Source organism: Notolabrus celidotus, chromosome 11 (genome assembly GCF_009762535.1).
Source record: "Notolabrus celidotus isolate fNotCel1 chromosome 11, fNotCel1.pri, whole genome shotgun sequence".
NCBI classification, from domain to species: domain Eukaryota; kingdom Metazoa; phylum Chordata; class Actinopteri; order Labriformes; family Labridae; genus Notolabrus; species Notolabrus celidotus.
The window spans coordinates 16,458,912-16,472,082 of record NC_048282.1 but is presented as its reverse complement, the minus strand read 5'-3'; the positions used below and the strand labels follow the sequence as shown (position 1 = coordinate 16,472,082).

The 13,171-nt window shown below is 38.8% G+C and overlaps 1 protein-coding gene across 1 annotated transcript in view; it reads left to right on the top strand.

Annotated features, from left to right (window-relative positions):
- The window catches only part of clstn1 (calsyntenin 1), a 45,309-nt gene that overhangs the window by 11,827 nt on the left and 20,311 nt on the right, over nt 1–13,171 (top strand). Inside the window, exon 2 of the mRNA XM_034696586.1 lies at nt 9,983–10,105. Coding sequence (XP_034552477.1) covers nt 9,983–10,105 — 123 coding nt within the window. The remainder of the gene's footprint in view (nt 1–9,982; nt 10,106–13,171) is intronic.

Sequence of the window (13,171 nt, the reverse complement as noted above, 5' to 3'; positions counted from 1 at the left end):
TTTTCGGATCAGCAAAAAAAAAAAAAAAAAAAAGAAAAGACAAATATAACTTTGTCCTCCATTTATTTTGTAAAACCCTTGTAAACAAAGCACCCTGTGGGCCCAGTCCTGCCTCATTCACTGCATTTCATGGCATGGCAAGTGAAGGAGCAGAGGAACTTCAAAAGTTTCACTCCATTCTTCTTTCATTTGTTGATTTTCACCGTCCACTTTTCTTTGAGCTGCAAACTGTGAACACACCGTTTTCGTGCATTCTAGGGTCCTACAACTGGCAAAGTGCTAATATGCCATACTTGCCATGACAACAGCTGCGCTTGATGAATGAGTGTGGATTGAACATGCAGTCATCACGTGAACACGCGCAACTTTTTTCATCAACCGATCTGCGGACCATGTCCGTGCCGAACCGTGGAGAGGCATCCGTACGGATCACGGATCAACGATGATCCGTTGCACCACTAAGGTGAATGAAATAGACGCATCCCATTACAGGATTATATGCCATTGGCTTTATTTGCTGCGTAACAGGATTGCATACCAGGTACTGTGTTGCCATCTGTGCGTGTATAGCAATGGCTTGATATATGTGTTTGCCCCCAGCTTCTGACACATTGTTATTGTTAGGCGTGTGTTAGCCAGATTGGGTTTTAATTTGTTTGCTAGTAGACACGAATAGGGTACATCTGATGTTGGACTTTTGAGATATATACTATCATATAACTTAATTACTAGTGCAGAAACATTCTGACATTCAGCACCTGGTTGACATCCATTATTAATCTACAGGCAAATATCAGCCCATTATATCTGTGCATTTATATCATCCCTCTAATGTTTACTAATGTTTTATTTGGAGTACAAGTTGCACTAGTGTATAAGACGCAATATGTTTTTTGGGGAAAACAGTTTAGGATGTCCTCTTGCAGGTAGACTTCCACTCCGTACCGCAGCATGCAGTTTCTATGCTGGTGTGAAGCTTGTTCTAGAGCCATCTGTTATCACTAAACTGCCTGCTATCTGTACGGTAGTTGATCTCAGGTTGCGGTAGCATTGATAGTTGTGAGTTAAGGATGGATATAGAGCTGGGCGATATTAAAAAAGACGTTGCCATGATCATTTTTTTCATATCAGTCGATATCGATAATTATCACAATAAATATCTCATTTTTATTTAATTTAAATTCAAGGGAAAGTTGAGGACAGTTTGACAGCTTGTATCTGGATTAAGTTCTCTGATCAGCCTCTTGAATCCACCATTTTTGGGGAACAGGAGGCAGGTATTTTGTGTAAGATGAGATTTTTGGGAAGTTTTAGTTTTTAGATTCTCCTTTTTCTCAGGTTGAGATAATTTGCATAATCAGATTTATGTACCCACATACTGATACTGTAGTCAGTTAATTGTATTAAGTTAATAGTTAACACAGAGTCAGCAGTGTTAGACTAACGACTCTGCTTTGAGCTGGTAGGTTTTGTATTTTCTTTGTGTCGCTGTCGCTCGTTTCAGCTGTGTTTACATTCCGCTCCAAACATCTTTAAGTCCTGCTTACCTCTCACCAAGCGACATGGCTGTTGAATGTCGTCTTCTTCTTCCTAATGTTGGGTGGCAACTAGCGTTCAAGACACATTAGCGCCCCCTCCGTTCCCAGTGTCCGAGGGTGTAATTACAGGTTTAAAAATATATCAATTATTTATCGAACATTTGTTTATATTGAGAAAAATTGTATCACGATAATTATCGTTATCGAATTATCACCCAGCCCTAGATGGACCGATTGCTAGCAACCAATTTCTGGAGGTTCACTCCACTCTCTTCTGCTGGTCACTTGTTTTAAATTGTGCAGTATTTTCAATCAAACCAGATAAGGTTTGTTTACTCCATAGTATACCACTGTTCTTTGAGCGCCATTTTCTGGGTAAAATATGTAACACACTAAAACACCTCTCTCAAATTCTACTCATTCCTTCCTAGGGATGGGTACCTTTCACTTTTGAACCGATACGGTACCGATACCCGGTACCTGGGAATCGGTACCGGTACTCAACGGTACCAATTTTCGGTACTTTTGTGTTTTTATGTAGTAATAAATATTAATTAAAAAAAAAATTCTCAAATTTGTTTAATTTAACATATTTATTCAATTTAACATGAATGAACAGAAACAGGATTATATAGGTGATTAGATATATTAGCTGACACGTGCTCGTGGCGTTTACTTGCTCTTTCTGGAGTTTATCAATGAACACACGTGAACGTCTGCGGACGGGAAAAAGTCAGTTCTCCGTCTCTTTATAATAACAGGACACACAACTTACTTGTTGGGCATTCACACACACAGGAACGGTTATAAACGGGGCAGGTAGTCGGAGCAAGAGGGTCCGTCTAAACCATAGACTGTAGAAAATAAACTTAATCCCTCTGCAGTTCTGCGTCCCGGTGAGTGCGCGCGCCCGTCAGCTGCAGACTCCGTTTGGCGCACTCCCGTGCAGATGCAGAGAGCAGAGAGCAGAGTCGTCCACCCGGTCAGTCTCTGACTTTATTACAGGGCGAAAGTATGGAAAATCACCTACTCTTCCACTCCCTCACAGTCACAGGGATGCGTTCAGGTACTGAAACATGGTACCGTTTGATTTTACTTGAGTCGGTACTCGGTAGTAATTCAGTCGGTACCTATAAAAGTACCGAATTCGGTACCCATCCCTATTCCTTCCTGATGTATTGTATGATGAAGATAAATAAATAAACATTAAAAAAAAAATGAATACCTGTGATTACTGGGAGTGACAAGTTTTGCCTCCAACTTTTAAGTATTCACTGCATATTTCAACTCAACCCAAAATGAGCACTTGTATGACTTTCACACTGGAGACAGGTTTGGAGTACTGTGCTCAACATATAGGTGACTGTCACTGTGAGGTAACTCTCTCTCTCGCCCAAGAGGAGCAACTATCTGTAGTAAGAGTGAGGCTCTGTGCCTCTGGACCACTTTGTTTTCAATGCTTTGTTTCATAGAGGTTGGGAATTACCTTGAAAAATGTGCGAGAGGGCACTTTTTAACGCATCTCGAGCAGTTTCATGAAGTGACAGAAGCCCACATTTCTAAGCTCCTAAAAAGGCTGCAAATCCTTGGCAATGAACACTGCCCTTGTTTTTCTTTTGTCTCTCTCTGAATCAGTCTAGTAGGTATGATGGAAGGCATCAACGAGGGATGGTGTTACCTGCTCGGCTATCCTGCTTCCAGACATTTATATCACTAGGTGATGGTACTGCAGTGTTTCTATTTAAGTAGGCGATGTGTAAAACTTGCAGACAGCCATTTTTTGTCTACTGTTTACCACACCACAGGTTTGAAAGATGGCGGAGCACCCTCGTGTTGCTGCCTCTCCTCATCGCTCGCCATGTCAAAGTAATGTGTGAAATCTGACACCAGTGTTGTCAACTTCGCCAACTTTAGTACATTGCGATTTGATATTTATTTTGGAGAGAAGTATGACGTATGGAAGCTAGCTATGCGAAATAACTGCAATCCACGAGGCATGTGAATTGGACAGTGGACAATTGATGCTGTACCGAACTGTTTCATATTATATTGAGAATAGTGGACTCCCTAAATTCTTTTTTTTACTTATTTCTTCCGAAATGATTCATGGGGCATTTTTACTTGGTGTAACATTCATGTGCATTGTGCAACATCATGAGGTTTAATAATAGCAATTAGTTGGCCATTTGAGGTACAGCAAAAGTACATATGCAATATGTTCTATTCTTGATGAAGTGTTAAGGTCGTTTTGGAGCACAAATGTCCCAAATTTGGTTTCATGTTTCTTAAATTTTTAGGATCTGTTGCTTTGAGAGGTGTTACATTTTGATTCTAGCATCAACATTAGCCAAAGTTACCACCTTTAATGTGGTTTCCAACATGAACTTGTGTGCTGATCATAGACTGTATAAAATATGGCCGTAGTATCCGTGACTTCACCCATCTGTTCCTGAGCGCTGTTTTGAAGCCAACCATCGGCGGCAGCCATATTGGAAATGCCGAACTCAACCAGGCAGAGTGTGTTTGAGTTTGAGCCTCCTAGCCAACAGCTATGTGTTCCCGACCAGGAGTCAAGTCAGTCATGTTCTTATTTGGGCAAAAACTTGTAATCTTAATATCTTCTGAACCATCACGTTGAAAAAAATTCACCCCCCGTACAGTGTGTGCCATTAGAGAGATTAGCTACGTAGAGCCAAGCTGTTTTTTGAACCAGGCTGTAAACATGTTTATTAATGCTGCAAAGATCGTCTTTTTTGTATTGGTGTCTATGTGGTTTCCGGTGTTTCTGCAGCCAGCCTCAAGTGGATTCTCAATGAATTGCAGTTTATAACACTTCCACATGGGCTTCATGGTTTGAAACCGGAGGTTGCCGCTTGTTGCTGATCAATAACAGGTTTTAGATTAATTATCATATGCCTTCGTCAAACAAAAACAGTTAAGTGCTAGCAGAGATTGTAATGTAAGTCAGAGCTAGTAAAATGTGGGGGATAACTTCATCAGGGACTTTTCCCCCACCAGTCATGTGGATACTTTTAAACCTAGCTACTATCACAGGTTTATTTGTATCAGCCAATACCCGAATTACTGTTGTTTGGTCAACAACTCAAGTTATTTCAAGACTTCAAATTTGTCTGTTCTATGTGATTGGTGTTTTTATAAACAATATTTTTTTATGACCATAAATCTTAAATTTAACCTTTATATGTGACAAAGCAACATGTGACATAGTCATATCAGCCTGGTTTCAAACTATAAAGACAACACAAAATGTTGCCCCTGAGTGTTTACAGCAGAAGAACAGTCCTCTGCAGGATATCAGAGGAATCTGTCTAATGTTCTCAATTTAATCAGACTTCCTTCATCAGTTATCTGCTTTTATGTGAATGAAGCACTGAGTCTGCAGGTTGTAATTGGGCCAGTCGTGAGCAGGCAATGCATTAGATGAATTGGTTTCCTAATTAAGTTAAATTAGGAAAATGTCAGTCTTCCATGCTGAACAGCTTCAGTTCTCCTTCAGACTGCCTCAAAGCACTTCAAAGTCCCCTCTTCCTAATCTCCTACCATCCTAAATCCTGAAACCTTTCCTCCTGAAAACGAAGTGCTCAGATACAATTCAGACAGTCTCATGACTTATATGAAATAAAGTGCATGTAAATAATTACCAGTTATTGAGAATGATCGTGTCTGTGTGAATCATGTCTTGTTGATGTAATTCAAATATTCTCTGCCAAGCGAGTCACAGTGCAACCAATGTTCCTCCCATTCACTGCGGCAGGATGATGAAGCTATCTTGTCAAAGGAGCTTTGTCGGCAATTTCACACAATGTATGTGAGAATTTCACGCTTAAAATAAAACCCTTCTTCAGATTCCACTTCATGGGAGGTGTGTGTGAGTGAAATTTAGTGGTGATGCACAGTAGATTGGCTTTGAATTGGTTTAGGGCCTCTGGGAGTAGCCTGTATTCCTACACCTGTGTTGTGTTCCTTGTCTCCACTGCTTGCCATCTGTGGGCTACATATAGGTCTCATTTCAACCCATCTCTGCTGCCTGTGTCAGCGCATTGTTGGGAAGTGGTAATTGAAGAAATCCACTGTCTTGTGAGGCTTTCTTCCCACTCAGACACATGAGATACATGCAATACAATTATCCATAATATTATTCATACAGGAGAATAAAAAATCTGAAGTGTACAGCAATCTTGGTCATATGTTGTTCGTCAGGGTCAAGCTGAATGTCTTGCATTACTGGAAGAGATTTGAGAATGCAGCTTGATGTTGAACCACTCAGTGCTGGTCCAGGTTCAGTGCAGCTCTGTGCTGTGGACCATAAGCCGGCATGTGACTTGGCGAACAGTAAGTGTGTATCTGTAGAAGCTAAAGCAGATTATTGTTGTAGTCTGGCAAGGCAATCTGTCTAAAGACATCCGACTCATTTTAAGTCACGAGACGCTCAGCTAAGAAGATTTATTGGGTTTGATGAATTCCAAATTAGTGGCAATCTAAACCGTGCACTCCGAACAAACAAACTCTGCTTTTTAAAGATTTATTTAACCAGTGAGGTAAAGTGATGATGAGTTATTCCAAAGTTCTCATGTATGTGAGGTTGACTTTGCAAAGATTTTTAAAATAATTGAAGAGTTCATTTGGAAAAACAGTTAACTCACTTTTGAATTTTTTTTTAAAATGTTTCAAACACTTTTTTTTTCTAATACTAGCTTTTGGTATGATCAATCAACTGAGGTTGGGTGGCTTTGGCTTAGTCAAAATGACTTTACCAATCAGAGATATCTTCAAAATGTAACTTTATTAGGAATCTATATCAAAGATAAATGTTTTTTGAAAATTTATAAAAATTGAGTTATCTGCTTTTGCAAATTAACTCAATTGTTCTTATTATATTGTAGTCTTAATCTCTGTACTACAATAACAAGACACCTTTTCCCTGACAAATATGGTTCCTCTTCACTCCTTTTCTGTTGTCTTTCCACCGTTAGATCTCTAAAAAAAGGCATAAAAGAGCCCAAATTACTGAAAGTGTATTCACTGTACTGATAAAATATGTTTCCTGCTGAGACAGACTCTTTTATTTTAGCTTGGTTGGTTTTTTTCTGCATATATAACATGCTGTTATTGAATGCACAGCAAGCACATTCTAAAGCCTTTTTTTTTAGCCATAAAGATGATAATAAATGTTTACATTGACTCATCCTGAAATAATGTGCACTTTTCACTGGGAAATTTTCATTTGCTTTGCACCTCAAATTTATTTTGGTGCTCACATCGTACCAATCCAGTGCAAGGAGCTTGTAATTAATTTTCATTGATCTTGTAATGACTGAGAATTACACTCAATTATGCAAAGACACAAAACACAAGCCATTTGCTTTGCTGAAATTGGATTTGGCAGATTGACATTAAAAGTCATGTGACAGTATTCTTATTTCTTTACGCTTTTTGATGTTTCATGAGGTTACTGTTTGAAGCTCATTTTATAATTGTAGCAGAGATTGTGCTGTTGAACATTCTGCTGTTAGTCAGATGATAAATCTGTAGTGTTGAGGCTTTCTGCAGCATGACAATTCTACATGTTTTATATTTTAATTAGGATTCAACTGAAGAGTCACAGAAAAAAACATCATTACTGTTAATTATGGCTGTACTCTAGCATGAGCTCTTAATACCTGATGATAATTCACTAATAAAAGTTTTAGCAACATTTAAGAACATTTTCAGACATAATTATTTCTTAATTACAGGCAATTAATTGCAATTTGGCAGAATTACAAGCACAGACGTGTGCATATTTTTTATTTTTGGCAGCCTTAAAATAAACACTTGAATGGAAACAGCATATTGCAGCAGAAATACAATAATTAAGCCACTGTCTATTTAAATAATGTAGCTCGTTAAAATGTTACGTCGTGTTCACAATGTGTCATTGTGCACCACAAAATGAATGAATGCATGCTGGAGGATCCGCTTTGGTTAATGAAGCTGGTGATATCCAGCATTTCTATTCACATACCCTCTCACCAGTGTCTAGATTTAACATCAGTGCCAAAGAGCCGAATGGATCCAAGAAACCTGCTTTAATTCCTACTGAAACAGCATAAGTAAATATGATGAACTGGATGGTTTTGATAGAATGAAACAGACCTTATGATACAAACATTGCTGTTGAACACTCTTTAAGATTGTTATTTCTATTAAATCTTGAACTCCTGGCTCCAAGTAAATGGCTCCAAATGTAAGATGCTTTGTAGATACTAAATAGATTATTGTTAACCCAGCTGGATTGTTACATAACAGGAACAGTTTCCTAAACATGCCCATTGTTCTGGGATCAATGGTTTCCTGACTTTGATTGTTCATGTTACCACAGCAGCTCTTTGTTAGCATGGATTAGCTTAAATGCATGTCCTAACCTCATTGAATTTATCAACTCAACTCAACTTTATTTATATAGCACCTTTCATACATAAAAACATGCAGCCCAAAGTGCTTCACAGAATAACAGAGAGACAGAAAACAACAGCAATGGTAAAATTATAAAAGGCAGGATTACAAATAAAATACTTAAAAATAAAATAAATCAATACAGTAAAATTAATAAAATAAGTAATAGTGGAAAGAAAAGTTTAAAATAAGGTAGCGTTAACAAGATCAGGTGAATACAAGAAATAAATAGATAAATAAATAATTAAATAAATAATTAAATAAGATTAATACATGTTAAAGAAATGATTAAAATAATAATGATTAAAATAATAATAAAATAATTATAATAATGCAGTCCAGGGCTAAAAATAAATTACTCCAAATTAAAAGTTAGATTAAAAAGGTAAGTCTTAAGTTTACTTTTAAAAACACTCAGAGAGCTCGCTGTTTTAATGTCCAGAGGTAAAGAGTTCCAAAGATTAGGGGCGTAAAAACAGAATGCTCTGGTGCTTGTGTGAGACACACGAGGAACATTTAAAAGGAAAGCATTCGAGGACCTCAGTGATCGGGTTGGAACATAAAATTACAGGAGATCAGTGATGTATGGAGGAGCAAGGCTGTTAGGAGCTTTAAAAACAAGTAAAATAACTTTAAAATCAATTCTAAAAGAAACGGGGAGCCAGTGCAGAGTTTCAAGAAGAGGGGTTATGTGATCAGTTTTCTGTTTCATTGTTAAAACTCTGGCAGCAGCGTTTTATCAGACAGTTTACAATGAAAATGACCATGTCAATGAGGACAGTGGGGTTTAAATGAGGGCAGAGAGGCAGCATGTCTCATTTGAACAGCTATGAATTTAGTGTATTCCTCATTCGCCTAATATTGTCTGTTATTTCTCAAGAAAATTATTTAACATTTTGAATATTTACTCAATAAGTGTAACCAAAGTGCAGAAAGATGAGCTGCTTGTAAATAGGTCTTGCCTATTGCAATTATGCAATGTTGCAGTCTGCAGCCCTGGTTAACATGGTGTGTCTGGATACAGCACCATTTACACCTATGATATGGACTGACTGTTTGCTTCTGTCTTGTTATCAGGAAATATGTCTGCTCTGGTTACCTCTCCCTGTGTTTCAGCCCCCCACAGCTTGCTGTCTGCCAGAGTTAGCGTCACCTTTACAGATCAGTAACACAGAATGTCATCCCTCCCTCTGCTCAGGAGTTCACACATATTGGCTGTAAGAGAGCCGCATCTCCCCTGCGTCATCCCGTTTCCTAAGCCAGCCCAAATATGTCACTCACTGCAGCTTTTTCTGCAGCCGCCAGCTACAACAGAGTCCTGTCTGCAGCTGGGATGCTTCCCAGGCCGACTAGCACACAAATCTTTATATAATAAGCCAGACTACTGCTCCTCAAACCATAGCCAGAGTCTTTATTGTCCCTGTGATGCTCCTGTCAAATCTTGTTAACTTGTATGGATTGCGGATTTGTCCGTCTCTTGTACCATTAGTGGTGTAGAAAGAGCTGTTATAAAATCATCCAGAAGAGTTTGTCCTCAGTTTGGATAAAGGGAACAATAGAACATATAATAAAGCACAGCCTTTTGTATTTGGGATGGAGAATGATTTACAAAGGAGATTTTTATTCGACCAAATGTAACACCAGCTGACTAAGTGCACAGTCTTGGCTCATGGCTTGCCTGCTTCTGTTGTAGGTGATGCCTTCATTATGTGCAGAGTTTCCAAAAATAGTAATAACAGCATCCAGAACCTCATTAAAAATTTACTTTGGCTGCAGTGGGAGGGAAGATAAAAGTCAAACTAGCAAGTTGAGAAAACACAAATGATATCTGATTATTGAAAAGGGTAAAAAGAGTCTTGAATTGCTAATTAGCTCTGGGGAAAGAGAGATAAGTTGCATATCAAGTGATTCACCTCAGGACAGAAATGATTGTTTAGATGTTATATCTGTTTCAACACTGACATTTCCTCTCTCCCTCTTTCTCACAGTCAATAAGCACAAACCATGGATCGAGACGACATACCACGGGATCGTAACGGAAAACGATGACAAAGTGCTTCTGGACCCCCCTCTAATTGCTCTGGACAAGGACGCTCCTCTACGCTATGCAGGTGAGAGAGGAGGTTTAACACTGCTGCTCCTTTTCCTTATTCCCTTAGCCTCACTTTCCTTTTTAATCTCCCCATTTCGGTGCAGGGAAAGCTTTGAGATTGTGAAAGCAGGAAAGCTGTTCATCTATGAATAATGTAGATTTAATAGATTTCAAAGACATTGATGTGTTTGTTGAAAGACGAGTAAACAGTTTGCTAATGAATTATAAAATGTATTAATTATACTTGTAAATCAAATTGAGAAGAGCTTTCCTCAACATGGGAGTACTTGCTGGAACCTACTGTTGGGGTGATGCTTTTTAATTATCATGTAATGGTTACTGTATTATATGAAGGCCTATGTCTCCTCTGAGTGTTTGATCATCCATAACTGTCCATCACTTTGTGGTATAGGCAGTGGTGGAGAAAGTACACAGCTTCATTACTTAAGTCAAAGTATAGATCCTCCTGGTCAAATATTACTCCAATACAAGTGAAAGTTGTTCAGTCACATTATTACTTGAGTTAAAGTCCTGGATTACTTTCTTTTAAAAAATACTTAAGTATTCAAAGTACTTTTTAAAATATCTCAAAATGTATTTTCACAAAGCACGAGTGCAGTCAAGAATACATAAAGTACATTCTGCTATGTCCTGTTTATCTAGAAAACATTATTTCATATCTAAAAAGTTTAACACTAAATACAAACTAAGTTACTACAAGCACAGACAAGTTTCAAATGTTCATCTGGAATAAAAGCAGTGTGTTAGCTACAGACCTCCACATGCTTTCTCAGGTTAGATGGATATTTTTTGTAGGCATTGATGAAGTTTGTGTGGTAAACAGATATTTATATATTTATATTTATATAGAGATTTACAACAATAAGAATCATTATTTCAAAAACCTCAAACGTGGGCTTAAAATATGGCTGTGGTGCTTAGGTAGAGAATCATCATCCTCCTTCACTGCCATAGTAATCATCACCACGACTAAATGAACGGACTGATCTGAATAACGTTTGATCTGCATTTGCTCTTCGTTCAACCAAGGTACGGCAACACCAACCAAACACAAGCACACAAACAGTTTACGGTCTTTGGGATCTGATTTCAGAAAAGAAAATTCATCAGCTGGCTACAAGGCAAAAGTAGGGAATAACTAGATCACTGATAGAAATGTAGTGGAGGAAAAAGTACAATAATTGTCTTCTGAATGTAGTGGAGTAAAAGTAATAAGTACCCCCCAAAAAGAATACTCAAGTAAAGCACAGATACTCCAAAGATTTACTTAAGTACAGTACTCAAGTAAATGTACTTTGTTACTGTCCACCACTAGGTATAGGTTATATGTGCACTCAGATAAAGCAAGTGTTCGCTCAGTGATGAAGGAGGGCTTTACTTTGCTAATTGTTAAATTATAATTGAATGTACTTTTGGCAGGAGACTTTGTGACTCGCCATCAATCAGCACATTACATTTTTATGACATGCCTGTCATACTGACATACATCTGGCTACCATGTCCTCCATGGCGCTTTTGATATTCAGATCAAAATACTCATTGATGTTTTGTTTTTTTCCTCCTCCCTGTAGAGAGGCACCATTAGTGTGCTTTATGTACCATGGCCAGCATTAGCTGTGGGGGGTTTAATCACGTCAGGATTGACTTTGGCCAGGATTCAAAGCCCCACAGCACTGGAAATGATTTCCCACCATTTCAACATCACATGAGTTCTGTGATCTCTTGTCTGCCTCTCCCTTCTCACTCAGTGCTCTCACTCCACTTAATGCAGTCATTATTTATGTCAGATGAATTCTCCTGATTTAGCAAGTAAGGCACTAACACCCTTATGTCTGTCAGAGGAGATGCTAAATGTAATATTCTTCAGTGTTAGGTGAAAAATGATCATTCTGGAGAGCTGATCAGCCTGCCAGCCTGGCAGTTAGTGGAAAACTACAGCAAGGGGGGCCCATCATTTCTGGAGAGCAGAAAACTGAATAATATACCCATTCTATGCATCATGTTTACTTCTCTCACAATGAATACAGAGCTTGGGGCTCCCTTTTTGATGAGCAGGGCTTCTGCGAATGGGCCGCGTGTGTCCCTGTGAGCTAGTGGATACAGAGTGAGCTCGCTGGCTTCACGTGGCAGGAGGGGTGAGCGGGTCTGTCGTGTCAGCGCGCTTGTAGCCGGCCCATCTGTGCCAACAGAGTTCAGTGTAAAGCTGACCCACAGGCCAACGAGGGGCCAATCACAGGCTGTGGAGTCAGATCAGTGATTGGGTGAAGATGTAGCATGAATGAGAAAACAGTGTGTGAGTTTATGTGTTTGTATTATTGGACTAATGTACTTTAGGACTGGCTTTTTGCGTCTTTCTGTGTTTCTGTGAGGAAATCAGGCAGGTCAGTGAGATGTGACATCATTCAGAGCCATGGAGCGTGTGCCCACCAGATCTAGCTGTTATGATTCATCACATTAGAAATAACGGCAGAAAAAAAGAACCCATTGCTTTCACAGTTCCTCTAAATGGGTTTAAAAGCAGCAATATATTGACCTGCTTGTCAATTCATACTCTGAGATTATAACTCACTATATTTATGTTGTACCAGCGGTTAAATGATTACAGATCAAGTCTGTAGAATCAATAAGTAACACTCATTGTGATGGCTGACTCAGCCCATGCTGAGCGGCCTGTGTGACGAGTGAAAAGCAGAGGAATTCCTAAAGCCCTGGTGTGAGCCAGTCATTAGAGCTGTGCTGAACACGGAGGCCCACAGCTCCAACTGCATGACTGGCCCTGAACAGCACTCCCTAATGTGAAATCCATTTCTAATTGTTAAGTAGGTGAAAACAAAATGGCCAATCCACGGGAGGCTCTAACAGGGCTTTAAAACAAACAGCTAAGCAGAGAATGACTTCTTGTGTTAAGGCCTCTGATCTTTAAGCATGTAATTTCAATCCATTCACTCATTTTGTAGTTGTTGGATTAATAAATTGCCTTTCTTTGGAGGTTTTTTTTTGTGTGTGAAGTAAAATGAACTTGTAGAAGGACAGGCTCTCCTGAGAATTCCAGAACACTTTCATT